Source organism: Osmia bicornis, chromosome 2, assembly GCF_907164935.1.
Source record: "Osmia bicornis bicornis chromosome 2, iOsmBic2.1, whole genome shotgun sequence".
Taxonomy (NCBI): domain Eukaryota; kingdom Metazoa; phylum Arthropoda; class Insecta; order Hymenoptera; family Megachilidae; genus Osmia; species Osmia bicornis.
In genome coordinates, this window is record NC_060217.1 from 8,608,431 (window position 1) to 8,634,756 (window position 26,326).

The 26,326-nt window shown below is 40.0% G+C and overlaps 3 protein-coding genes across 5 annotated transcripts in view; 1 reads left to right on the forward strand and 2 right to left on the reverse strand.

The window, feature by feature from the left end:
• The window catches only part of LOC114875637 (leucine-rich repeat-containing protein let-4), a 79,908-nt gene extending 75,942 nt beyond the window's left edge, over positions 1-3,966 (reverse strand). The window contains exon 1 of the mRNA XM_046290172.1: positions 3,824-3,966. The gene's annotated coding sequence lies outside the window, so the exon portion shown is untranslated. The remainder of the gene's footprint in view (positions 1-3,823) is intronic.
• LOC114882966 (pre-piRNA 3'-exonuclease trimmer-like) overlaps positions 1-26,326 on the forward strand; it is a 55,823-nt gene that overhangs the window by 12,083 nt on the left and 17,414 nt on the right. The gene's annotated exons all lie outside the window — the stretch shown is intronic.
• On the reverse strand, positions 18,032-25,017 carry LOC114882960 (sodium- and chloride-dependent GABA transporter 1-like). 2 transcript variants are annotated; one of them, XM_029200176.2, is made up of 12 exons: positions 24,749-25,017; positions 22,813-23,122; positions 22,411-22,545; positions 22,180-22,308; positions 21,974-22,106; positions 21,100-21,471; positions 20,793-21,009; positions 20,570-20,722; positions 20,290-20,493; positions 19,636-19,806; positions 19,328-19,506; positions 18,032-18,819 (listed from the first exon to the last, which is right to left on the reverse strand). In XM_029200176.2, the coding sequence occupies exons 2-11, from the start codon at positions 23,114-23,116 to the stop codon at positions 19,369-19,371; spliced, it is 1,956 nt and encodes a 651-aa protein (XP_029056009.1). In that variant the 5' UTR covers positions 23,117-23,122; positions 24,749-25,017; the 3' UTR covers positions 18,032-18,819; positions 19,328-19,368. The 2 variants fall into 2 exon arrangements, with proteins under 2 accessions (XP_029056009.1, XP_029056008.1); XM_029200175.2 differs by having other exon boundaries at positions 18,032-19,506.

Genomic DNA, 26,326 nt, shown 5'->3' on the forward strand with positions numbered 1-26,326 from the left:
GACGTGGCCCCGAGCCGTGGCACGATATCGTTATCTGATAACACGCGACACGAGCCCCTTGCGTTTTACAAGCATCGCTGTATATATTTTCACCGCGACCGAAATTCAGGCTGCCGATTACCAGCGTGGTTTCCCGGGTTCCTAAAGGGACCTTTTATCGGCACCCTGTGCATTTTCAGGGTAAAAGGGTGAATTTAAAAACGGTGGGGAAGTAAGTCGAGCATTGGGCGTGCTGGCCCGTAAGTTTCAAAGTAGGATCATTTTTAATTCGACGATGTTAATGTTAATCTTGTTCCCCGCGATGGACGAGCAAACTGATCTATGGATAAAGGATAATTACAAGCAGCAATTTGCATTCTATTAATTTGTTTCCCTTTAAACTAAGGTTTATTTGAGCGCATGTGTTGCGTACATATTTCCTTTGAGCCGAGTCTCTCGTAATTTACGTAATGATAAAATTAGTGTAAGGCAAAGTAACAGAGTTTCCATTTACTTCGAGCTTTTTAATGAAAGTTCAAACATTGACAAACGAGATATTAAATCTTCTTAAACGCGAGATTAATTGCTCGTTTAATGGAGGTTTGTTCATTTTTCCTTGAGGAAACCCGTTGTTCCTAATTAGAACAATTAAAAATACATATTTCAGGGGAAATTCAATTAAAGGCAAACGATGAACTCATTAAAGATCGAATCGCTTTGGAATACGGTAAATTCTCTGGAAAATTGTAGAAAATTAGAATTAGAGAAGTTATTCAATTTTCTTAAATTCAATATATTTTTTCATCGAATTCATGATTTGACAAAATATGGAATGGAAAACGAAACAGAGAGCGCTACTTAAAAAAATACTGAAGCGAGGTTTTTCAGGGTGTCCTTCCATTTAATTCGGGGGAAGTGTGTCGTTAGAGGGTGAAGTTGCCACGGTGAAAGCCTGTTAAGGTGACTGGAATATAATAACGGTATCGATCGCGAACGCAAAGACAAGGGTGCGTTTACGTTCGTTCATATAAGGGAGCAAATACCCCTGGTATGGAACATTAAACGCGGTGACTTCGTGTCATGCTATGAGGACAAGAAAAAAAAGAGCAAAACGAATATACACGAGAACAAAAATTCTTCGCGTCGTTAATAGAATTCAAACGCATCTAACGAAAGCAATTTCCCTCGGTAGCGAAGCTTCTCTAAGCGTTTCGCATCGAAGAAAGTTTCTAGAAGGCAACAAGTAAATTATGCATCGAGAAAGAAATTCATCGGTACGAAGAGAAGAAGCAGGAAAAATGCTCGATTTTATTTAAAGTGGAAAGTAACTGAGTTTCCTTAAGTTTCACCTTTTCCCGGAGTTACTTTGCCCAACAATAAACCTGAAATGCAAATTGAAATTTCTCCCTTTTCGAAAGAATTCGCAAACGGTCTGAATTAATTTGTTCCTTTTTAATTTCGCGAAGAAATTATCCACGAGGGCACCAATAAGAGCGAAGAGAGAGAGAGGAAAGAAATGCCTTGTCGCCGTTTCAACCGCGAAAAATTAATTGCGTGGAAGAAAAAAATGAAATTCCGAGTCGAGCAAACGAGAGGAGTGCCCCTCTTTCCCCTTTCTTGCCGGTGAATTAATCGTCGAGGGTGACGGTTGTGAGCCGAATAATCGCAAGAAATATTATTAACGTCGACTGGATGAACAGGCAGAAAATTAACCGCCGCACAAAAAGCACGGAATCGCGAACAAACCGAACGAACGACCAACGAAACAACGTGGAAGAAAATAAAGGAAATCGGGGAACCTTGTTCCGTAGACGACGGTGGAAGGCTCGCTGGAAATACGGTCCGTGGGAAGAGGATTTTGATAGAGAGAGGAAGGGTAAAGCAGCAAGTGGCCATGTTGCAAGTTCCCTCGGGATTAAACAAACAACCGTGAGCCAACACGCACACTCGAATCGGACACACCCTGCCTTTCCTTCTGCTCTCGGGATATCAACGAGAATTTCGGATGTTGATGTGTTTACAACCAAAACCTACTCCCGGTTGAAACACGAAATAATACTTTGCGTGCTATTCGCCATTGAAACGCAAAATATTTTCATCTCGCCGACAACATTCACCGGGAGTTAACGCAACTTCCGCTTTTTCAGGTTTTAAGGTACTTAAGGTACTTGAGATAAATTAGAAAAACGTCGACGCGGATGTTGCAAAAGTTCTCGAAAATTTATTCACCCACTTCTAAATTACGATGCCATAAATTTGAAATAAGTAACAAAAGCATCCTGCATATTGTATGACTGCAAAACGAACAACTTTCCCGATTCGGATAAGCTTTATTACGTCAGAGGTTTATTTTCTTAGAAAAATCAACCACAATGAACGTTCATTTTCGTTCTCAAACGTCGCTGTCGAAAACCAACTTGAAATGAGTGACACTGAAGCGGAAGGGTTGTTGAAATTGAAGGTAGTATTAATAAAGGAAGGTTGATAATGGCTTCCGTTCACTAGGAGCGCCATTGTGTAACGAACTGAACGGTGCTGCAGATTCGCGATTTGAGAAGGCGCTTCATCCTGCTGGAAGATTTAGAAATCGTTCTGACGGGCTAACGAGATTTTGCGTTATCGTGGCGAACCGAGTGAGATCCAGGACAATGGAGGCAACACGGAAAGGCCGAGCTGAGCAGAACAACGGAGCCACTTGTTACACGCAACACGATAGAAATTGTTTCTTCGGTTCGTCGTACGTTAACTCGGTGAATTTCACCTGGCGATCGATATTGTGCTCATTTTCTATCTGGACAGAGGTCGATTCGAAGCTAGAGACTCCAGTTAATAGAACGGTTAACACTTTGATGTTTGCAGAATTTTATAAAGCAAATGGATCGTATTTTCTCCTCGAACAACGACGAACGTTCCCCTCTTTCGAATTTTTCCATGATGGATGCCAAAACCCTGGAATGGTTCCTGGTTTGACACATTTGAACGCAAAGTTCGATTTCAAACGAACTTTGAGTAATACTTGTCTTTCCTGCTGAGGTACACGGACTATAAGAGACGATCGATAACTGTTGTTTTAAGAAATTCAAAAGGGTGCGTCTAAGAATCGGATAGTTCGATGCAACAAAGGTATTATTATTCTTGGGTATTCGTCTTTGAAACGGTACTGAGAATAATGATGAAAATGAATACATAGAGCAATTGCAAACTTGTTAACGAGGAAACAAGACGGTATGATTACTCACGTATACTCCAGTCTGGTTAATTAGTTCCGTCCTCGAAATAGGAGGATTTTCGATCGTTAAACTCGTACACTTAACAACTAAATATAAATCTTCCGTGAAGGGAAATCCGTCGTCTCCGTCACCAAAAACTTCAACGCTGGTATTCTTAGCGAACGCGGTAACAGGTGTCTCGACTGCTACCCAGTCAGGCCCGTGAACAAATAGGCATCCTTTTCGTGGTTTCCGATAGTTTGTCGTCTAGCTCGGATCGAATGAAACAACGATTCGATACCGTGACGTTGTTCGAGCTCGTACGAATTGAAGAAGAAAGGTGACCATTTGTCACACTTCCCGTCAGGCGATACAGCACACCGTTCACTAGACTCGCGTTTTCCCGCGAAAATCTCCTGCTTGTTCACGGGCGTCCATCCACTGTCGATCACTTATCCGAAACTTCGATCGAACGATTGGATATCCTTTCGGATTCTCGAATGTTGCATTCTTCTTTCGCACATATCGAGAAGTTGAATCGTCTTCAGGATGCGGTTCACTGGGAGATGAGCGTCGAAGCTGTTGGTGACGGCGATACGCGACATGAACGGACAGGATGTATCTGTACGACTGACCTTGTTTCCGGAAGTTGCCCTCCTAGCTGACGAACACGCGGGAACCGAGGCTCATGTCAAGAGTCAATTGAGCGACAACGGGCTACCGGCGACCGACTTTTACGCTTTGGACCTCGTGATCCTTTGGACTCCTGCCGCGCTCTGTGCCGTAGCTGAACGCGCGTACCTTAACGGGACGACGCCGACGCCGAAGCCAACATCGACGCCGACGCCGATCACAGGAGAGCACCGTGCACCTGCGCCTTGACTACCTTTCCTCGTCCTCTCCTGTCGGTGTCCAAACCCGCTTCAACCATCGTCCACCTGACTCTGCCACCTGAACTCACCCTTCATCCTCGCATACGTACCCCGAGCTTCCACTCTCGCCACACCTGAACGCGCCTTTCAACCCCCCCGTTCCTTTCACCGATACGATATTTCGTCCGGTTACCTTCGCGGTACCTTCGATCACGCGTTTGCTACAGTTGTTTGATCTTCGGTGAACGAACCACTCGCTGATTCGATCAATTCGATTTCGACGAATTGTTACAAGCGAATGGACTTTTCACTTCGGCAACGAGTTTTCCTATCATTTTAGATCGAAATATTTTTTCCACTGTAGAAGAGTTCTGACCGAAACACTCTGTCGTTTTTTCCTTTTTTGCGGAGCTTTCTCTACGCTGTTTAGAATAATTTACAATAAATATATGTATATTCAATTTATGGATTATTCAGCCTCGACTTCTTTTATTGAAGATTTCAGAGTTTTCCAGATTTGAAAGGGTCGAAAAGATGAAAAGCATTAAAAAATGTTAAATTTTTTTTTTCAGGAAAGAGGTAGAATATTAAAGTAATGCGTGTAAAATGTGGTGAATAGACGAGTTTCTTTCTTCGCGAAGAGGTTTATTCAAAATGAAAGAAGTAATTCATTCGGATTAGCCTTTTTCGAAATCAGAAATGCGGATATTTTCAAAAAGATAATGTCACATCATGCAGGATATTAAAAGGTACAAATGTTTCGGTATTAGCTAGGTTGCTTTTCCTTTTAGAGTGGCACATTTTCGCCTGTGTATTTTCGTCACATGGCTGCCGGCACCCGCCACAAACATTCTTTTCCCTTTATCCAGCTGCTTTTCAACTGCTAATCTTTTGAAACATCGCGATACGTCGCTCTTTTCTCGGTACCATCAATTAAACGTACGATAGCGACGATACAAAAGAGTTAATTTTCCGTTTGTCAACTAAATATCTTTTGTATAAATCTCATCGAAGAAAAGCGACCACTTTTTCTTTTTTAAATAAATCAATCGTCCTCCTGCTGTCTTTCTTTTTTTGCGATCAAAAATTCTGGTATAAATCTCAAGGAAGAGGGTGACTAGCCTTTTTCGCATTAAATAAATCAATCGCGTTCGTGTCGTTCTTTCCTCCTTGCTTCCAAAATTCTCTCATAAATCCTCTTCGAAAAAGGCACCTCCTTTTTCTTACAAATAAATCAATTTTTTATATTCTCTTCGAGATACTAATTTTTATATCACGATAACCAGTTTGCCAACGAAGATTCTCTAATTAACCTAATAACAGAATTTTTTTCCCAAGCTGATTATTGATTAAATTCTTCATTATTTGTAGCTTTTTTTCATTTCTAAATTCTCCTGAATTTCAAGTGGTTAGAAATCGAAACCTCTGAAACGTGAAAATCTCGAATGAATTCCAGTCTAGAACGATCTCGTTTGAGTTTGCGGTAATTCAAGCCAATTGCAAGATAATAAACGAGAGCGTTCGTCGGTCGAATCACAGGTATACACATCTTTCGAGGATTCGCTTCGTTCCTTAGGTACACTCTTGTTGCTCGTCCAATCTCTGACGAGAACATATCTCTCAGCTTGTAATCATCCACCTATACCGTACCAGCTAAAAGCTACTTGCACGTTAGTCCATAAGCTGGATCTGTCAAGGATGTCAGTTATCCAAAAGGATTGCTTGTTCACAGTCGGGAAGATATCCAAAGCGAGTATCCTTCTCAAACGTTCCTTCAACGATTTAACCGAACACATTAACGAGATCCGCGCAATCTCGTTAACAATAATTACGATTAACACTCGTTCGTGCTTTCATTTAACCGTGTAATTTTTCAAACGTTTTTAATTGCTGATTCTTTGACATTATGCATCTTCGCTGATGTAACTAATTAACTTGTTTAATTAAACTTTACCTCGGTCTGTTAAATATTTTTAACAGAGTGCCGGGATAATAGAATTTTCCTTGTCTTTGATGTGGGTGTTGTCGAATCTTCGATGCAGAGCGAATGAAATTTAGCTACCCGGCGAGAATACACATTTTCAAAACTCAACGTTTGCGTTGAATTTCCATAGGAATTTTTGAAGTTGCCACGCTCCTTTGATAGCCGACACGGTGTTAATTTGATCACGGTATTAACGCGTTGCCAAAGAAACAGGAAAATTTCAATATCTGCGCGAAATGTCCGAATGAAATTTGTAACTGCCGCGCGGTTAAACCGATATTCATTCGGACGTATCGTATCGTCAAAGGACGTTTAATGAAAATTAACGAGAGAAGACCGGTAATGAAACGCATTCATGAAATTTTTGTAACGATGTCACGGGTGTACGAATAATATTTCAATATTGATGGTGAAGTCGATGATGAAAATGGCTTTTTTTCAAGTTGAACCTAGAACGCTTGAAATTCAATTCGAAAGTGTTAGAGAATAATCGTTTAGCTTTGGTATTTGTCTGGTATCCACTTCAAAATTTTCATCGATCGTTGAACGCTCCTTATTGCCGACAGTGGTAAGGGTCCATAAACTTGGCGAATCGTGTTTCCCTCTTAATTAACTGAATCGTGTTGCATGCACCAGCCGCGTCACGATTTATTAGCACCGGGATTGACGAGCGAAAGCAGCGATAAAATTAGCGAGATTTTCAATCGGACCCGCGTATTCGATCATTGTTCGTTTTTCTCACTTTTCGTTCCCTTCGTCTTTTGTACTCGCCTCCTTTTTCTGTCATATCTCGGCCGCAACAACGCTCGTTTCCCAACGCGAACTTCCTCTCGGACAGGATGAACGGTGGCAACGAAGATAAATTATTCAGCCGGTTCTCAACGGTATTCTGTAATTCCATGATATACATATTCACATTCGCGTAATAATTTACGTCGCGTTTGCCAGGCGAAAAAGAAGTTTCCTCGTTAAGATTAACAAAGAAAATCCAGACGGCCGCCTATAAGCGACTGTTTAATTATATTTTATTCATGGTCGTCGCTTAATTGCCAGACAGTGCGCGTCTGTCGTCCGCTCCGTTCGCTTCGATTTCTCAATGCTACGTTTTACACGCATCGACGATCCCGCCGGGAGTTTGTGATACTCGAGCAGACTCGAACAGAACTGTCCGGCTGTTATCTCGCGAATACCATTTTCCTTCGTTATTCTTCCGCCCGCAATTGGAAGCAAGACTAGTCTAGAATTATTTTCATAATTCTGCAAAGTCGCGTTCCAAACTTTCCGCCGAGTCGATTATATTTTTCGAATCTGATCGAATTACTCGCGTGTAGGCTAATTAGAACGCTACGTTTCTCGTAGCAAAAGAAAAATCCTTGGGAAAGTATAATCCAGCAAAGGGGTTGAAAAGGGGAGGACCGTGCTTTGAGGAAGTAGCGAGTATCCGCGCGACAATCGCTGTTAACCCGTGGCTCGTTTAATCGTCTATGGGGATTGCGCAACGTGACGCTTTGTTCTGGTGTTCCTATACCTGTAGAAACACACAGAGACGTAGAGAGACCGCAGACTGTTAGTGGAGTCGGTGTACCGCGTGAGCAGGCAGCGACAAGCGCAGCAGGGGTTGCAAGAGGGTTGGAAAAGGGTGAAGCAACAGCGAGAGCGCCACCAACTGGGTCAATACTGACGTCCCTGTCCTTCGTTCCTTCTCCTCCTCTTCCTATTTCTACTCCTCTCTGTGTTCTTCTTACACCTTTTCCTCCTCCTCGTCATCCTCGTCGTTCGCGTGACCAAAGAAAACGAGGGTTCGTGCGTCGACTTCCAGAGATGAAGAGATGCTCCAACGAACGAGATGTCGCGTGACCCCCCGAGAAAATGAGCTGCTCGATTTCTGCTCGACCGTCCGCCGTTAATTTTCCCCTCGAATCATTGTTACTGTTTCGAGGGACTGCCCGGTTAAATTTTCGTTCATTTATTTATCAGATTTATCTTCCGCGCCCGTTCGATACACCGCGTTCAACAATTATCCCGCACCGTAACGTAATAATAATAATATGCATGTTTTAAAATGTAACAGAGACCACGCGGTTGAATATTTCCAACGATATCGATCCAGCGAATAATTTATTTTCCGATGGCGTTTTACAAACGCAACGGATCATTCCATTAAAGTTTAAAACAAAACCAACGAACGTCCGAGTATCGTTTTACTTCTGTAATATTAATTATTGCATTCTATCCCCGTTATCATCTCCAGCTGCTGTTCCGTTCGTTATTATTGAAAATAGCAGTCGCGTGAATTTCCCTGCCGCCCGCACCGGTTCGTGATTGTTTCATTAAAGTTTAAGGAAGATTTTAACGCGATCTTAAATAGTTACATTATGGGAAGCCGGGATAATGACGCGAAAGTTTCTAATCCATTAACCATTCGTACGAGGAGATTTGATATTCGCGATGGTGGGTTGGATATTAATTTCGTCGGGAGAAAACGGAGAAAAAGCGATCGAAATACCGGCAATAATAAATTATCGGAAAAATCTCGGGTCGTGTAATTAATTTAATCACGATAAAGGTTCATCGTTATCCTCGAAAGCGTATCGATTCTCCAGGCTGCGATCGGGTATCGTTCTTCCTAAGAATATTAAGAATTTCAAATAAATCAAGGAAATTCCATGTTTTGCGTATCTATAAAAATTAGGCTCTCTATGTTTCGAAATTAGCCATTTGATACGCAACAACTCTTTTATTTTAATTAACGTAATGTAGTTCTCGGCGCAGCTTGAAAGACTTTTTCACGAGCAATTATTTCTAGGTAGTTATTAAACGCGAGCCAACTCGGTCGTGTTGAATTAACACTTAAGGCCAGCTTTTATTTCACGCACTTACGTTTCCCCTTTCTTCCCTTCCTTTTCCTTTTTACTTCTAATGAAATCACAGAGCAACGAGCTTGCGTGCTTCTTAATCGTCAGACGCTTTTCTCTATCACCTTTACCGTCGCGACAAAAGCCGTTCGCGCTAGTTGCCAAATTGAGAGCAAACCGAGCAAGAATAGCAAGAATAGAGTGCGAGGGAACGTTAAGAGGAGAATTGAATTTCCTTACGAAAGCGTAACTTTTTATGATAAAAGGTTAAATGCAGCGAAAAGTGCATGACCTGTCGTCGTATCGAATCAATGTCTCGGCTGATATTAACTTTGAAACTTACTTTAGATAAAGTCTCATCACGTCCCGTCCTTTTTATCGTAATTGATCTGAGAGTTAACTCGGTTGCATGCATGTTAACAACGCATCCAGCACGCATGCACTACTCGCGGCACGTTAATTATAGCTAGTCAACTAGGAATTCTCTATACTACTTGCTATTTCCTTATCACCTATTCCATTACCATACTTTCAGATCCTGTTACGTATGTCGATCAAACATTCAGAATTTTCCGATTCAAACTGAAATAAAATTGATCAACGATTTATTAAATTCAACATTCTAAATCCCGATCGACAGTTCCATTTGGCGATTATTTCTTTTAAACGTAGCCGAACGACAGTGTCGTTTGAAACGAAACGTAGCGACGGAATTGCATTATTCGAAAGCGAAAAAACATAGAAGCAGGGAAATAAAATGAAATAGTAGAGAAAGGTTGGCACGCGTATGAATACGCGAATGCATTTTCAATTTCAGAAAATGCTTTTGATCGTAGACTCGGGTATAATTGAAAAAGAGATCAAACAGAAGGCGAAGAAACATATTTCCGTTTCGCGTTACCGTTGTATCTATCCTCTGTTTCAATAATTATTTGACCGATAACGAATACATCTTCGAGAGTAAATTCAATTATTTTTATTTTTCCAATCAATGGACTACACTTCCGTTATTAATAATAACTGGACGGAAGGATACCGATCGTTTTTGTTTATAATCAATCATACTTAATTACCAGCCGTTTCCATGGGAAAAGAACGAGTCAACGCTGACCAGCGAACGAACCTTTCCGTTTAATTAGCTGCAACATCAACGACGAATGAAAATATTCCATTACGCGTGTATAACGTTATTCGCATCTCTCCAGTTTCCATTGTGTCATGTTCTCACGTTTATTCTCGTCGGTCGAACTGCAATTTTCCTCGTCATTAAAGCTTATAAAGCAACGTTTCGACATTATTTCCGTCCGCGTTTCCGCGAACGCGGAAATTCGCGATCGGTGAAAATAATTTACGCGATCAACCAGTGCCGACCGGTTGGTGCGAAATAAATGGTAAATCGATCTGCATCGTGACAAGATTCGTCTATTTTCTTTCGCTCGGTTGTAAACAGCGAAAAGGGAACTGTAATTTGTTTCACTTGTGATTTTTCGGCGCCTAGGTTTATGGCATAGATCGCACCGTAAATTTAGGAAGGTATCGTGCGAATAAACTTTTTCATTTTCCGAGTCAGCTCTCGTAGATTTGCAAAAACGTGATTCGTTTATCTAGAAAATGCAAAATTTAGAGTTTTTAAATTTTCGCTGTTCGATTTAATTATTTTTAAAAAACTCTTGAAGCATGGTAAGCAAATAACAATTACGTCGTTGAAGAGTGTAACGACATAAGTCTTGTGGGAAGGAGTCGACGCAAGATTAGGTCATCAGTGGTGCGAGAAAAACTAGTGAAAATTGCTTGAAGAGGGAAAAATGATTTTTCCCCGGAGAAGAGGTGATAACGTTACGTACGATATGTAAATTTATATTTGCCTTCCTTCCTTCCTCGGGCACGAGTCCCCTCTTTATTTTTCTTGGAACGACTTTCGTATCTCAAATAGCATCGTAACAAGGATTTGCAAATGCTACCATTTGCAAAACAATTTTCTTATATTTTTCCATGATATCGAGTAGACGCGTGCTTTCCTTTTTTCCTCCTCTGAAAATTATGCGTTCTCTATTTCCTGCTCGAGGGAACATGTCGCCTGGGCTTATATAAGAAACATCAGCATTTTTAAGGATCAAATACAGAAAATTATTGAAATTTAATATTTTCTAAAAATTCAGCTCCTTTGAAATAGAAGCATTTATCAATCCACTTATTTTCTGTCATTCTTTTTACTTATTATTATTTTGAAAACTAACCAAAGAGGACAGTCGACCAAGGGATATGCATATTTCGACTTAAAAGCATCGGAATCGAATCAGGTCTGTTACATCTACAATTCGAATGGCTAAACCAGTGTCTATGCAAATTAATCCTGACGCTAATGGACTTCATTTCAAAGCTCCTCAGCGATGCGAGTTCATCGATGAAACGTCGAGATTCGTTTCAGACAGATTAATAATATCAACTGCCAAGTATTTGAAAGCTATTTCGATTCGAACTGTGAAAATAGCTAAATTTAGAAAATATTGTTGAATAATATAATTTTACGACTGGCGTAGAACGATCTATAAATAAAGAAACGAACCAGGCGATGCTCGACGAAGAGGATGCAAGTTTATTTCTCAATTACAAGGGATGCCCTTTTGTTCCACGACTTTGAGACTTCCGAGCGATGATCCTCGGTCGCGTTGTCGTTCATAAATCTTTGAAAAGGATGCATACAAATGTAGTTCTTTTTTCTGACAAGTTTCACGAATCGCTGGAGACGAAGAGGAACGGGGGTTGTCGCGACGTAACGAAATGGCAGGGTACCGTGACGGGGAAAGGAAAAGAATAGAAATGTTCTGTCTTTGTTGGCGGGTCGGTTAAGACGGCTAGGAGAAGCTCGAAGAAGACAATATAACGCGGAAAAGTCTCGCTTGGCTAGTCACTTACGCTTCCTCTTCCTCCTGCTCGAGTTCTAGCTGAGAAACTCACCACCTATTTTCCCTCTTTTCAACTCCCTTTCCTACGTTCACCCGTCCTTCCGTTCCTCTTCCTCTTTTCTTTCGTCATGCCAGCTGGCTCGGACACCCCGCGAAAGTATTACGTGCATCCTGTTCGTGATGAAAGGGTCTCGGTTTCCTTTCTCTGGTTGCTCACCGGATCCCGAAGAGATTTCGTCTCGATAGACGATCGTTTCTCCTCGTTCGCGCTCTCATCTTCCGTCCGTTCGATTGATTCTCGATCGGTCTTTTCAGTCGAACCAGCGTTTATTTACACTTCGTTCATTCCTGTTAAAGAAAAGAAAAAGAAAACAAGAATCCAGGAAAGGGAAGGAAATATGTATCGCTTCTTTTATGACCGTTCATTCGAATGATTTTTAACATTTTATCTTGAGAAATACAAAGCAACATTTTTGAAAGAAAATTTCGTGTAATCTTGTTGATGGACGGATAAGTTACTGGCAGGGATTAGGCGATAAAGATGGAGATCCTCTCGAGCTGCATTAACGAAGGGTGCTAGAACTGCCTGTTTCTTCGAAGATGGAGTTTCAAACAATGATTCATGAATAATTAACTACTGACCTAGTAACACCGGGGTCACACTGCTGTTAGTATACCGTTTCGTTATCACGGTGTTGTTAATTATTCAATGGATAAACACGAAAACACACTCGTAAGCTCTTTGCTTTATTATTTAGAGTTTTTAACGACGTTCATTCGTTGGATGTTCTTTTAACGGTCCTCTTTAAAGTTATTAATCGTAACTGAGACCCTCGAAACAGGCGTCGAAGGGAGACGCACTTTGAAGTAAACCGTGAAAAGTTGATGAAACTCCTAATGGATATTGCGAAACGTCAAATAACGATTCAGTGGCGGAAGAACACGCGTGAAACTCTTAACGGCGGAAAGTTTTGCATCCCGTTACGGATTTAAGTTAGGTGAGCAAAGTTTACGCTCAGCTCTCGGTCAGCTACTCGCGAAAGTGTATCCTTCACTTACGTCGATAACTCAGTTAAAAAAGAAACAATTAAGTTTGGTGAACGAAACTTGAAGCGAAAAGATTAGAGGTGAAACGTATCGACGCTTGAGAAATTTTATTTGTTACGTTAATTATGTAATTAAAAAGCGGAAAATATATTGAACGGTACGATTATCGTATTAATAATTTATACGCTCGTTATAGAACCGCTGAATGTCAGACTGCTTATTAATTATCGAGCTTTACCTCGCGTTTAACGAACCACACGCTGTCACCAAATTGTCAAATTTCATCCGTTACTACTATTTAATTATTAAATTCAAATTTAATTGTAAAATTTTCCCAACGTGTTTTCGTTTATCAATAAAATTCGTATCGTTGATAAATAGCGACGACAGGTTGTAAGATCGATTAAATAGTTTGGGGATGGGGAAGAAAGTAAAGTCGGGCAAACAGGTAGTAAAATATGAGTGAGTGCGCGGAAAGCATCGAACGGGTGTTTTGCTTGAAAAGAAAAGCAACCCCTGAGGTATGCTAAGTCAGGGTCGAAGAAAAACACTGGAAGGCTTCGCAATTACGGTCGACTTTTATCTGGCCTGTAATGAAAACGGCAAAAACTCTGGAATGAACGATGATGGGATCTTAACTCGTCTTGGAAAGAAAATTTCTTGGAAAAATGTCCGCCCTGTTTGAATCTATAATGAGAGGAATGAGATATAATATGACGGAGGAAGAGGTGATAAAATCGAAAGCTGTCGTGTGCTTAACCCTCTGAAAGAAAATATTTCAAGCTTCCGTGTGCACGAGTATCTCGGTATTTTCGAAAAACAGAAAGTAATCGTAATTTCAAATAACGAAAGATTTATGATTGCATTTTCCCAAATCACTGGGTTTCGCGCGCAATTCCTCTGACAAGAAAATCCAACCAGATTCCGCTACTGTTTTAACGAGTTTCTAACGTAACTTGGTAAAATAGTAACCCGTGAACAAGACTAATGAATTATGCAAAAGCCACAGTGTTGCGGTAAATAAACCTTTGTCGATAAATATTCGAGGTGGAGGAAAATATTATTCTACAATTTTTATACGATAGAACTTTGAACTTTGTTGGCAATTTGATAGATAAATCAAAATTTTTGGAAAATAAGAAAGAATTTTCTTCCTCGAAGAAAAGACAAATCTGTTGATCTAGCGAATAATTGGATGAATCTAGCGATCCTTTCAACTTGTACACCGAGAAAAGTGGTGAAAAATAGGATAAAAGGACAGAGAGGTGGCGGAGACGCGTCTTAGGTGGTCGTAACGAGGACGCTTTCATAACGTTGAAAAATATTGTACGTCTTCGAGGACGCGGGAAGACACTCGAACGTCTTAAAACGCCCTCGAGACACATTTCCCGGAAGCTGGGACTACAAGAAAGAAGCGGAACGGCGATAAGTGCAGCGCGACGAGCATGTTTATCGCAACGACCGCGCCGTAATTATGTTCGCACGAGCGTCCTTAATGAAACTCGAGGAATCTGAGAAATAGGAAGCCTCCTCGAGTCCAGCTCGAAAGCATTACAGAAAGATTTGTGTAGAGCACGTTTCAAGGATCGTACTTAATTTAGAGAGATGATAACCCTTTTGAAATTTTAACCCTTTTTTAACTCAATGCCATTATTTGATTCGAGTACCATTTTTCTTGAAATTTTGAAAATGAGAAAAGTTTGATAAATCGAAATTTTCTTGCTGTCGTATTTCTAAGGTAGTTAAAGGTTAACGCGATAAAGTTGAAGAATCCTGAAGACGTCCATCGTCGTCCATCTGCTACAGAAAGGGCTGCTGAATATTTGAAAAACTCTGGAGGGATGGCTCTATCTGTCGCTAGGTTTCGTAACAAACGAGATCCAGGCACAAGGGGGACGTAAAATATTGGTCGAATTCAGCAGGTGCATAACTAAAAGCCCTTTCATAGCAGAACTTTCGCGTCATAATCTTCGAGATTCATGCCCTGAATCTCGAAACGTTGTAAAGTAACAAGATCTACAACAGCCAGGACATTGATTTATCCGGATACCTTTGTTTCGTGTACGCTGCAGGTGGTAACTTTTCTACGAAAATATCGCACTTGCCGGAAGCTTGAATTTTCAACCTTGCTCGTAGCGTTATTTTTTGGAAACACAGCAATTGAAATTCTTTATTTTTTTTTTTTTGGAGAACCTAATAAGTCTAGGCGCGTCAATGAAATTTGTGGTTCGATTAAATTTCGCGACGATTGCTACTGTTAATTGATGGATTTCTAACAATAATTCGAAGTTTCGGCCGCGGCAATTGGGTCTAACTTTTCCAAACTAACATCCTCTCCAACTAATCCCTGATTTCTAACTTGCTAACTTACTTGAACAGTTTTTGCTCGTGCTCGTGCGCGTCCACGAAGAAACGTAGGCCACGATTTAAGCTCGATCGATTGACGCGATAGAAACTCCGTCGACTATAAAAGACTTATCGCGAAAATCCTGTTACCCGCCAATACTTTGACCGAGAATATTTTTTCCCCGGGGCTTATGTAAAATTTTTGAAATATAGCTGCAGCCTAACCGAAGGTTCTTGAACTCTTAAACGTTTTTTTAAATTTCTTCCCTTTCGCCCTTTCTTCGAGAACGATCAAAACTTTCCTGTTAGGAAAGTTTACAGGTTCTACCAGTAAAAATAAGAAGAAAGCGGTTTGTGTAAACGTAAGCGTGGAAACTTTGCATTAAAAGGGCTCCAAGGAAAATATTGGGATGTAAAAGCTTAATGCAACTTGATATCATGTTTCACGTGGAAGCGTTAAAGGAATCCTTGTTTCGAAACTGAAACGTCAAGTTTATACAGAAATGTAGAACTTTGTTGAAAAAAAAGAGGAGTATTCGCACGCGAGCGTAATTTTTTTTTCAGAGGGTTCTACCTTCAACATTATTTTCCGACTAAAATTCTGTGACACGTGTACGGTATGTAAATTTACCCGCATAAAATATGTGATATTTGTTTAGCATAGCGTTAGGGCTGAGCGCGGAGTGGAGGGTTGCAAATCGAGTCACGTTTCTCGTGTACAAAATAAAAACGTTAGGCTTATGTATCGCCACCTGGTCGAGCATGGGGTACGAAAAAAAAAAAAAAAAAATAGGATCATTTCGTCATGGATTTAAAGTAGATTTCTCTCTCAGCAGCTGAAAGTAACGGTCATATTTTACAAGTTGCACACAATTACTAGCCACTTCAAGGGTTCTGGGAAAATTTCATTGAAAAATGTATCGGGAAATTTATTTCCATATTCCAAAGAAGGAATCTTTTTTTTTCGGACAATCGTAAATCGGATTCGTTGAATTCTCAAAGGTTTCCCGCCAACTACGATTAATCGAAGAGGGTTGTTCTGGGAGTCGCACAGGTCTTCTTCGCACCCCTTCGACCATCGAGTACGTTTTCCGCACGAGGGACGATACTGTGCGAAGGGTAGAAACGCCTTAACTGCATTCTTCGAGCAGCGAACTACATTATTTGAAACAGAAACGCGTACAAGGGGTGTTGTCATGGCGACAGGCCGCGTTTTAGGATCACAGCCACCAAAACTACGGCCACCTTGCTAAACAACCTTCCGGGAACAAAGGAAAAATCGTGAAAACGGTGGAAAATTTCGCTGCAAAATTTTGAGGAAATTCGAGGGAAATCAGTGACGGAAAACTTGAAGAGGATTTAAAATTCAATGAAGGAAAGAAAGTGTTCGAGCCGAGGGTTGACAAATAGAGATCGACATTGTCGTTTCCGCAAAATTCGATGCTTGTCGCGCAAGAAACTCCGTTCGACGAACGTCTCGAGCAATGGTGCGAAAACCTCCGTCCCAGTTGTATTCCAATCAATTAATCTATATTTGGTAGACCACTTAGTTTCCCGTCTGCTGCAATTCTATTGTTCCCTATCGAAACCTGAACGATAATAATTTTTTGGGAAGAAGCTGTCAATTAGAGAAATTAATGAGATTGATTTTTCGATGTTAATTCTGACGATTTATTAAAATTTTAACGTTATTATAGATTCCATTATTTATTTATTATTTTACGGGAAAATCTTCATTGAAATTATCCGAATTTCAATTTTCAACGATAGCCCCATTGTTATCTCTATTCGATTATTTATTCGTCCGATTACGTTCGACGACCGATTATATAATTTTCAATCGGATAAACAAAATTTATACACACCGAAATATAATTTATCGCGCGAAAAGATTTGCCTGCTAATTTTCTGTAGTCGGAATTTAATCGCGATGAAGATTAGCAAATTCTAATGGTACAGTTATCGAAACGATCTCGTTTTTCTCTTTTTTTTTTTTCGTGACTCGAGTGTATGGTTAAATTGGACGTTTATAGAGCGATGGGTCGATAAGAACCTCGCTGTGTTCAATTTCCTTTGTTCCGAAGTTTCGTACAACTAGCCGTCGTGTTTTATGCAGCCCTTATTCTTTCGACACAGAAATAACGGGGTTACTCGTTCGAATCCGACCTTAAAAATTGGTCACGCTTTTCTTTCGTATGCTGCCAGCAAATATGGCAAATTAGGGATATTGTTCCATGTTAAACATCTACGATTTCATTGTCGAAAGGGTACGAGGCAGAGGCATGAATTTTGCAAAGAGAAACAGAATAAAAAAGGGAAGGTAGATGGAGAGAGGAAAACAAATAGAAAGAGTGGAAATTCTGTACAGAATTGGAATCAGTTTTATCACAAAGGTCCTACTCGCTGTACAATCAACACGTTCCGGTGGCGTTGTTTCATTTTCTTTCTCGAATATTTGCCATTGCGGGATCCGCTCTCCTTTTTTTACTCCAGGAATAAAACGTGTACTGCTGCAAGCACTGTGGTTCGATTTTTTTTTTTTTTGTTCTAACAGCAAAATAAATCTCAGTTGTACGGGATACAGAATCTATTCGTGCAAAACTGATTATTCATGCGATCGTGTGTTCGTATAAATTGGAAATTTTCTGGAACGCTATAAAGCATATTGTTTATAAAGGAAAACATTCAGCATTCAGCTGCTGTAATTCAGTCTGGATTTGAGGAATTATGGACGTGATAAACGATCATTTATTAGACTATCATTCATGGTTTAATGAACCGTGGAATAAAGGATGGTTATCGTTCGAATGTGCAGAGAATCAAGAAAAGACTGTTTCATTTCAACGCTTTTATTGATTAATTCATTGAAATACATCGGATTGTTGTATTTTAATAGAAATTATAAGTTACTTTACAAATATCTCAATTTTAATCCATGCGGATGGAACCAGCTCGAGATTAAAATTTACAATATGTTTGAGCGGTCGAGAGGTCCTTAGAAAATATTCTCGTTATTCTATAGTTCAACAATCATTTTGTGTGATCGTCAGTGCTACTAATTTAATGAGTGCTCGTATTATTCAAAATTATAATTAGGACACATTGTTGTAGGAATTCACTTTTTCGTATCAACTAACGTTAAAATTTGTACTGTTGCAAATAGTTTGGATCAAATGAAACATAGTATGTTTCAGTAAATAAATAAAAAAAGAACGTTAGGAAAATATCAATTATAATGAAAAAAAAAAAAAAAAAAAAACATTTTTTAATTAATGTCAGTGAATGAAGCCCCTAGTATGGATTCGAATTACATTTAATGATCGCTTACAAGGTAATAATGTTTCCACGTAATCTTCATTCTTTATATAAAATAAATCCGGTTTCTCTCAACCTAAATTCTGTTTATCGCGTAATTGTTAACAGTACTCGACGCGTGAGTTCGCAACACCTTTAGTTCTCTATTGGAAATACTTTCCACCGTAACAGTGCAATAATAAAATATAAACAATCGTTGGATAAAACTTTTAGACCTCTCTCAATATCGTACAACAGCAACAACCACTTCAACTCGTTGAAACAACGTCTAGCGATCCAGCGTAGTCTGTATTGTTAAAAATGATCCTGAAACGATCAGGAAACATATTAGGCCAGTTTTCTAAAAGAGAGTATTATAAAAGAAGCTTCTTTTTTTTTTTCATTATTGTTAGTACTATATTAATTGGTCGTTCGATCTCGTTCGTATGAAAAACTATCATAATATCTGGAATAAAAAAAATACTACGGTTTTGTAAAGGCATCCTAAACTTATCACACGCTTTTCAATTGCTCTTCTATCATCTAAAAATCTTCTTTCCCATTGAAATTGTACTATCAACTGAATGTTTTTAGTAAACGGAATTCGCGATAGAAAAATATAGAACCTCTTTCGTTTCTATTCGTAAATATAATAATCGTCTGAAAAACTAGCACTGTTCACTATCGCAGTATATTATAAACTTTGTCTCCAGCTTCATCCCCCAAGCAGTTTCACGCAAGTATCAATGTGTCGGTAAGGAAGTTGATTTTTCGATTCAAGTATCTCTCTTCTTCCCTTAAATTCGATTAAAAATATTACTCTTATTTTAATTACAATCTATGAGTAGCGATTAAGCGATCATTGATGCGTTGAGATCATGTTTGACTTAAGAAGCTGTTGTTCTTGGTGATTAATCCTGCGCTGCTCTCGGACATCGGTATCACTGCTGATTTCTCTCCCTTAGGTAATTTTGGATGGGATTTTATGTTTGGTTTTAGGCCCTTTAAAATATTCTGGAAAACATTGTCATATTTTTATAGGTGCTATTCTTAGTTAATTATTATATTTCCTGAGACATTTGATAATTTTATTAAAAATATTTGAATATTAAAATCGAGCTGCAGAATAATATAATAAATTACCTCTTTAATTGATCCTGGAGTAACGAGGACGTAATAAATAGCATAGACAGGAATCCAAATCATCGATGACAAACTGAGACAAAATCCCACGACTTCCGCCCATGTTGGGTACTCGTAATCGCTTCCGTATTTCAATGGTTTATATTGAACGCATTGGAACACGAAAATAAACTGAAAAAGCAAGAAAAATTCCATACATTATCTGATAAAAAGTTAAAGCATCTCGAAGTTAAAATGCCAGTTAACTTTCTAAATTCTTTTGCCATTTGAGCGATCGACTTTAGTAATTAAACTTTTTCTTCCTTGATGATCGATTCCATTAGACCTCGCTTACCGTTCTTTTGAGCAAAACTGTAAAGAGTATCGATCATACCGTCGAGGAAACGTGTGATATCGAAGACAGAGACAGATTGGTACAATTACATCCGTTTCTCTCTCGCCCACGAGGAAAGTACGATCGTGTCAACATTGATTGATCGCGTTATACTTTGTACAAGGGAGTAAAAATATCATTTCTGCCGTCAAACATTAATCTCTGTACCTAAATCGATGATTTGTTTGAACAGATCTGATCTACGTTTTAAAATCCCAATTTTTCTTTCGTTATCGTGCATTTTAAACAAGAAAATTTCAGGAAATACGACTGATACTCACAGCCATGATCACCGGTGCAAACACCACCCAGCATATGTACCAAAATTTATTCAATCGTACACCCATCATTTGATGAATACAGTCGCAGAATTTGTTCGCCCCGAAGATCCAAGATATAGCGATCGTTTGAAAGAAACAAACCCACAGAATCGACATCCCACTCGCTGAATAAAAGTCCATCAATTGGAATATATAAACTCCTCCCTGCAATATAAATACAGAATTATATCAAAGTTCTAAAAATTTGAATAAACGAATCTTACGAAAATTTCACACTAACGTGGGTCACCATAGGAATTCCCAGAAGAAACATTAAAAGACAGATAGCAATGGTGAACTTCTTTCTATGAGGACGAAGCAGATCTGGCCAGTTATCGACCATACCCGTGATAAAGGATTCGACTATACAAAATTCGCTATCGATTCCGAGTATCTATAAAAAAATATCAAATTATAAAATAAAATTAGAGTATTTTTCTATGATCGATTTGAGTCTCCCTTACGAGCAGCATCACGAAGAAGATTATAGCCCAGACCGGGGCGCCAGGTAGTTTGAGCACCACTTCCGGGTAGGTGAGAAACACCAGACCCGGTCCACTTTTCACCACTTCGGATACTTGAGTATTTTGCTCCAAAGCGATGTGACCGAGTATGGAAAAGGTGACACAACCAGCCAGAAGACAAGTTAGAGTGTTCACTATGCAAGTGATTAGTGCATCTCTGGAAAAAGAAAATTTAATTACCTTTTTTTTTTAATCATCATAGGCAAATGGTTGTTGGGGTGTTTTAAAATGAAAATTAGATCGTTACTTGTAGGAATTATGATGGAACTTGTTGTAAGATCCCAAAGCAGGCAGTGCCCCGGTGCCGATACTGTAAGCGAAGAAAATTTGTGTCGCACCATCGATCCATGGTCCTGGCGATAGCAACTGGTCCCATCTGGGCGTGACGTAGTATAGTAAACCATCGTAGGCCCCGTCCAATGTCACCGCTCTTCCCAAAAGAATGAAAAGCACCACGTAGGGGAACAAGGCTGAAAACCAGATGATCTTACCGCTCTGATGAAGACCACGACGGATGATCGAGTAAACGAGCAGCCAACCGATGACCAGACAACCCAACAGCTCGTATTGTATGCCACCGATCGTTTCGATACCGGAAGTGATCCCAAGAACCCGTCGTCTAGAATCGTTTACGCGTTTAATAAGTTTCTCATTGAAAAGTTTCTCGCCGAGCCCACCACTTTTCAAAAGAGATATTATTTATTTTCAATTCTGCTCTTTGGTAGAGGTGTGCGAGTACTCGATTTATTCGAGTCGAACAATGATCGGTCGGTCGAGCCGAGTCGATCGCTTGAATGTGCCGAGCTACTCGAAATCGACGAACTACATAATCGAAAAAATCGAACTACTCGAATATTCGAGCCCTCGTAAATCGAAGTTTCACAAGGGCTCGAATATTCGAGTAGTTCGTCGATTTCGAGTAGCTCGGCAAATTCAAGCGATCGACTCGGCTCGAACAATCGAAGCGAGTTCAGCTCGGCTTGTAAATTACGAGTACTCGCACACCTCTACTCTTTGGAGATAAGTACCGAACGAAATGAGCTTGGATTAGTAAATTAATGTTATTATTAATTAAAAAGTCACGTAGGAGGCTCTGTTTAATTTAGACTATTTTCACTTACTCCCAATATTCCTCGACGGGTGTCGTATGATGCAAAGTAACATTGCTCGTTGCATTAATATTATTCGAAACATTTCCTCCAGGCTCGATTTTTTCAGAACCAGCATAGCAGTCTTTGGTGTTCCACCAGTTGCCTGTAAAATTAAAAGTATATCGTTGAATCATGAAACAATCAGAAATACGTGAAATTGTAATTGTTTCACTGACCACAACCGCTCCAAGGTACCCCAGGTATATTTGCGAATGTGCTGATGAGATAGAAAAGTGTCCAAGCGATAATTATGCAGTAATACACGTCGAGGAAGAATACGATAGTCATGGTAGCGTATCCGACACCTGGAAGGAATAAAAATAAAGAATTATTGTTAATTTTAATCTTCTCTGGTCGAAGAAAGCAATTCACGAGGTTTATAAATAAAATATGATTTTATAAAGCACCTTGTAACAAAGGGCACAGTTGACCCACGAGCGTCATCCCTCCAGCGCCAAGGTATTGCCCGATAGCGACTTCTTGGAAGAAAATTGGAATTCCACAGAAAAGCATAGCGATTCCATAAGTGATAAGAAACACACCTGCAATCGTTTCGAGGAACGAATTGATATGGATATCGATCGATCACGGACGATTAAATTTGAATACATAATACGCCTATGTTCACGGTCGAAAATTAAATGTCCTTTGCATATCGAACCAACAATGTGGCCCTCGATTTTATACCCTTCCATTATCACGAAACATTGATCAAACAATTGGAACAATCGTCGAAATTAAGGTGAAGGTTTTTCTATTGAATTAATTTTGCCTCTTCTCCGCGTTAAAATCCAGAACCGGATACTCACCACCGCCGTTTTTGTAACACAAATACGGAAATCTCCATACGTTGCCCAAACCGACGGACACGCTGATGCAAGAAAACAGGAAGTCGAGTTTGTTGTCCCATCCGCCTCGTTCCGTATCCTCTTCGCGATTCCCAACTTCCGTCGCTCTGCCTTGCGGCGCGGAGACGGTCATCTTTGGAACGGAAGCAGAAGTATAATCCCGCTTCCTCTCGGAAGCGACCGGCTTCGCTTTGAACTCTATGAAAGCTTGATCCGGATCCACCTGGTCCTTCTCTTCTCCCCAATAGTACATCTTTTCCGCCATGTTTCCCTAGAACCATTCGAGATCGGCTTGAATTTCCGTGTCGCTCTAACCGCTCGTGATCGATTATCTTAATTGAACCATGATTACATAAACGTCTCCTGCACGAACTGGAGGATCCTGCTGGAAAATAGCACGCGAAACATGACAGCATGCAAATAATCAGGGAGATAATTGAATAGAAAAGCTTGATCGTTTACGTGTAACTTGCGCACTGATTGCTGTTGACTAATTAATGTCGTAACTAATGGAGAGTTACTGCGAGTCCTAATTATTCTGCTTTCGTAGAATTTCTTTTGCCTAAGAATAAAATTCTAATTTCTCGTTTCATATGTTTCAATACGTAAAATATTGATCGCTCGTTGCATCAATAAAATAAAAACGACGGTATTTGCACATGGTTGCACCAGTTTCGTTTCACAATCCACTTGCAAAACAAACAAGCAACATAACGTTATTGTTTCCTAGAAATTTAAATTAACAGGTACCGGTGCTGTTATCGTTTAACATAGAATCGATGTTTATCGTCTCGGAAATGAAAAATGAAACATAGTGATTCGGTGTTTGCCATTAAAGTTTTCCAAGAATCATGGATTATAAAGACGTGACTTTGAATTAATAATGAGTTTGCCTCGGTAATTAGAATTTTCCTTTTACCTTAAGATATTCCATCGATCTTCGATAATTTCCTAATAAAAAAAGATTATTGAGAGAAATTCGTTTTCTTTGCAAATTGGAAGGCCGCTTCGTTCCGATCGAACTTAATTATTTAGCACTCGCAGAGCTTGATAATTAAAATGGAAGGACCGTGGAGGCAAATAATTGCGCTGCGTAATATATTTCGTTGACCTTCGGTAAAATTATTGAGAGCGCATTGCAGGTAAATATTAGATTTAATCATCATCGACCCAATTGCGTGCTATACACGATTGTAACAACCCGTTATGTTTACATAAAATTCTCAATTTAATTATCAATCAGAGTGCATATTTCAGATTGACCATTACAGAGTTCATCAGAGGCAAAATAATAACGAAAAGGTGCTTTTATTATACAAATATTTGTTTCTACTACAATTTTAATGGGTGATTTTTGGCTCCGTCTCTTCAAAAGCGACTCTCAATGAGAAACTACCCTTCCCCGCGACCCCTGTAATGTACGCATCCCGCTGCCCTTATTATCGTTGAAAGCAATTCAGAAGCAAGCTTCGCGGAAGTGAGACAATCAGAAGGGGTTAGAACGAAATAGAAAGAGGGAAATGGAGCACGTGTCGACTTGGTAGCGCACGTGTGTTAAATCGCGCACCTGCCTGTTTTTCATCAACTAATACACATGTAATTTCGGCACACGTGTGCACATACACGCGTCCCTCTTGTAAACAGTGGTGCGCGCGCTACGGATGCTGAGCGTAAAATCAATATTAAACTTTCTGTTACGTTACGGCGTACACGTGGATTGCTTAATCGTTGCAATTTCTGCATAGAATTGCATTTTCTTAAGTTTCCATCAACTTAGTATAGTAACGTTCCGATCAAAAGTAAAATAAGAACACATCAAATTGTAAACTCCGCGAATTCCAATCAAGGTCCGCGCTAATTATCCGTTACAATATTAAATATAAACTGTGTGCCTTACCGAATGCAGCTAATTACAATTGCAAGATGTCTTCCGGATGTTCTTCTAGCAGTGCACGTGGTTGTTGCTCGAAACTTCAAGATTTCCGTCTACATTATCCGAGAATCAAAACAATGCGTTCACGCCCGATTCTCGGCGTGACGAGACTCGCGCGATTTTAATTTATCAAGGATGATCCTTGTTGCGGAATCGCCAAAGGAACGTTCTAATCGCACTTCCGGCTCGAAGGATTCTATGTTGCGCGTGAAATTTTTGATAAGCGTTCGACCTACCTCACAAGGGATGTCGTTACAAAATAATGCTCCACTGCAAGACTGGGAGTGTTAGCCATGCCGGACGCATGCGCTAATGGAAGCACCCCTTCCAGAGGGTGAAACCGAATTATTCTGGAGGTTGGAGGAGCCTCGAATCCTTTTGCTTTGGTAAATAATCAGGGACGAAGTGGGTGAATGATAAAATTCCGATGACGTGTGTCGACCCTGAGATTATGCGTACGAAGAATTACCGTTCCTCTTCCTCTCATCGATCCTTTCTAATTGGAAACAGGGAAGTAAAGTGTCCAGGGGGTGTACGAGGTTTCTTCTCTTCTCTATCGAAGTAGCAAAGACTTTCAAAGTATTTGCTTACCGATACCTTTTTTCTTCTTTATACGACTTCATTGTTAGGTGGTGGAATTCGAAGGGAAATGATAAAAGCAATTTTTAAAAAAATACGGAAGTGTGTAATTGTTAGAGTAGAATACAATATTTAAGATACAGTATAATATAATAGCCTATCTATATTGTTCTACCTATATTTTTGAATCTTCGCTTTACCACAGACAGGAAAGTTTATCCTAGAAAACCTTGGGATTTAAACGTCCTGTTTGAAATACAAACGCAATTACCCGCGTTTAGTCTATAGTTTTGTATGTAATTACTGCAGGTTTCCTGTCCGTCTTAAATGAACATAGATTCTATTACAAAATATTACAGCCGGATGATTTTCTAACATCTTCATTTTTCCTTTTCGTGACTCTAATAATTCCTCGGGTTCTGAATCAATTTATTTTCCAGCCACGTGTGCGCGAATTGAAAACACCGGTCACCCGATCGACGAATCTGTTAACTCGTTCACCGTTTCGCACAAGTATCTTCGTTCGTCAAGGTTCCTCCTCTTGGAAAATGCGTTCGAGCACGCGATATTGTCATAAACGTTCTCCGCTATCTGGACTATCCGTCATTAATCGCGAGGGTCGCGTGTTAAAATCGAACCTTTCCGACCGTTTCGCGCGAGCAACGGTGACTCAGAAAAACCGAGCAGAAGAAAATCGTGAATACCGTTCCCTTCGCGGTTGCTTCTTCCTCAGCAGCCGCTCGATTGGTCGCTCGAGTTGCTCGGTATCACCGTGTGACAGCCACGTTTGTATCGCAATTGTCTGATGGACAGGTCATCCGAGTCCTGGATCTCGTTCACCACCGCCACCGTGTGCAACGACTTCATGGACACCTTTTTCTGAGGATCCTTAAACCCGGAGAAACTCGGCTTCGGCATCCAGTTGGTCCCATACGAAATAGGGTGCACCTGCGTTTGGGGCAG

Excerpts from the sequence above, each read along its gene's own strand:
- LOC114882960 (XM_029200176.2), bottom strand. The coding sequence starts at position 23,116 with ATGGCGGAAAAGATGTACTATTGGGGAGAAGAGAAGGACCAGGTGGAT. Across the intron at positions 21,472-21,973 it reads CCCGTCGAGGAATATTGGGA|ACGACGGGTTCTTGGGATCA; the intron begins GTAAGTGAAAAT and ends AAACGATTCTAG. Across the intron at positions 21,010-21,099 it reads TTCCATCATAATTCCTACAA|AGATGCACTAATCACTTGCA; the intron begins GTAACGATCTAA and ends TTCTTTTTCCAG.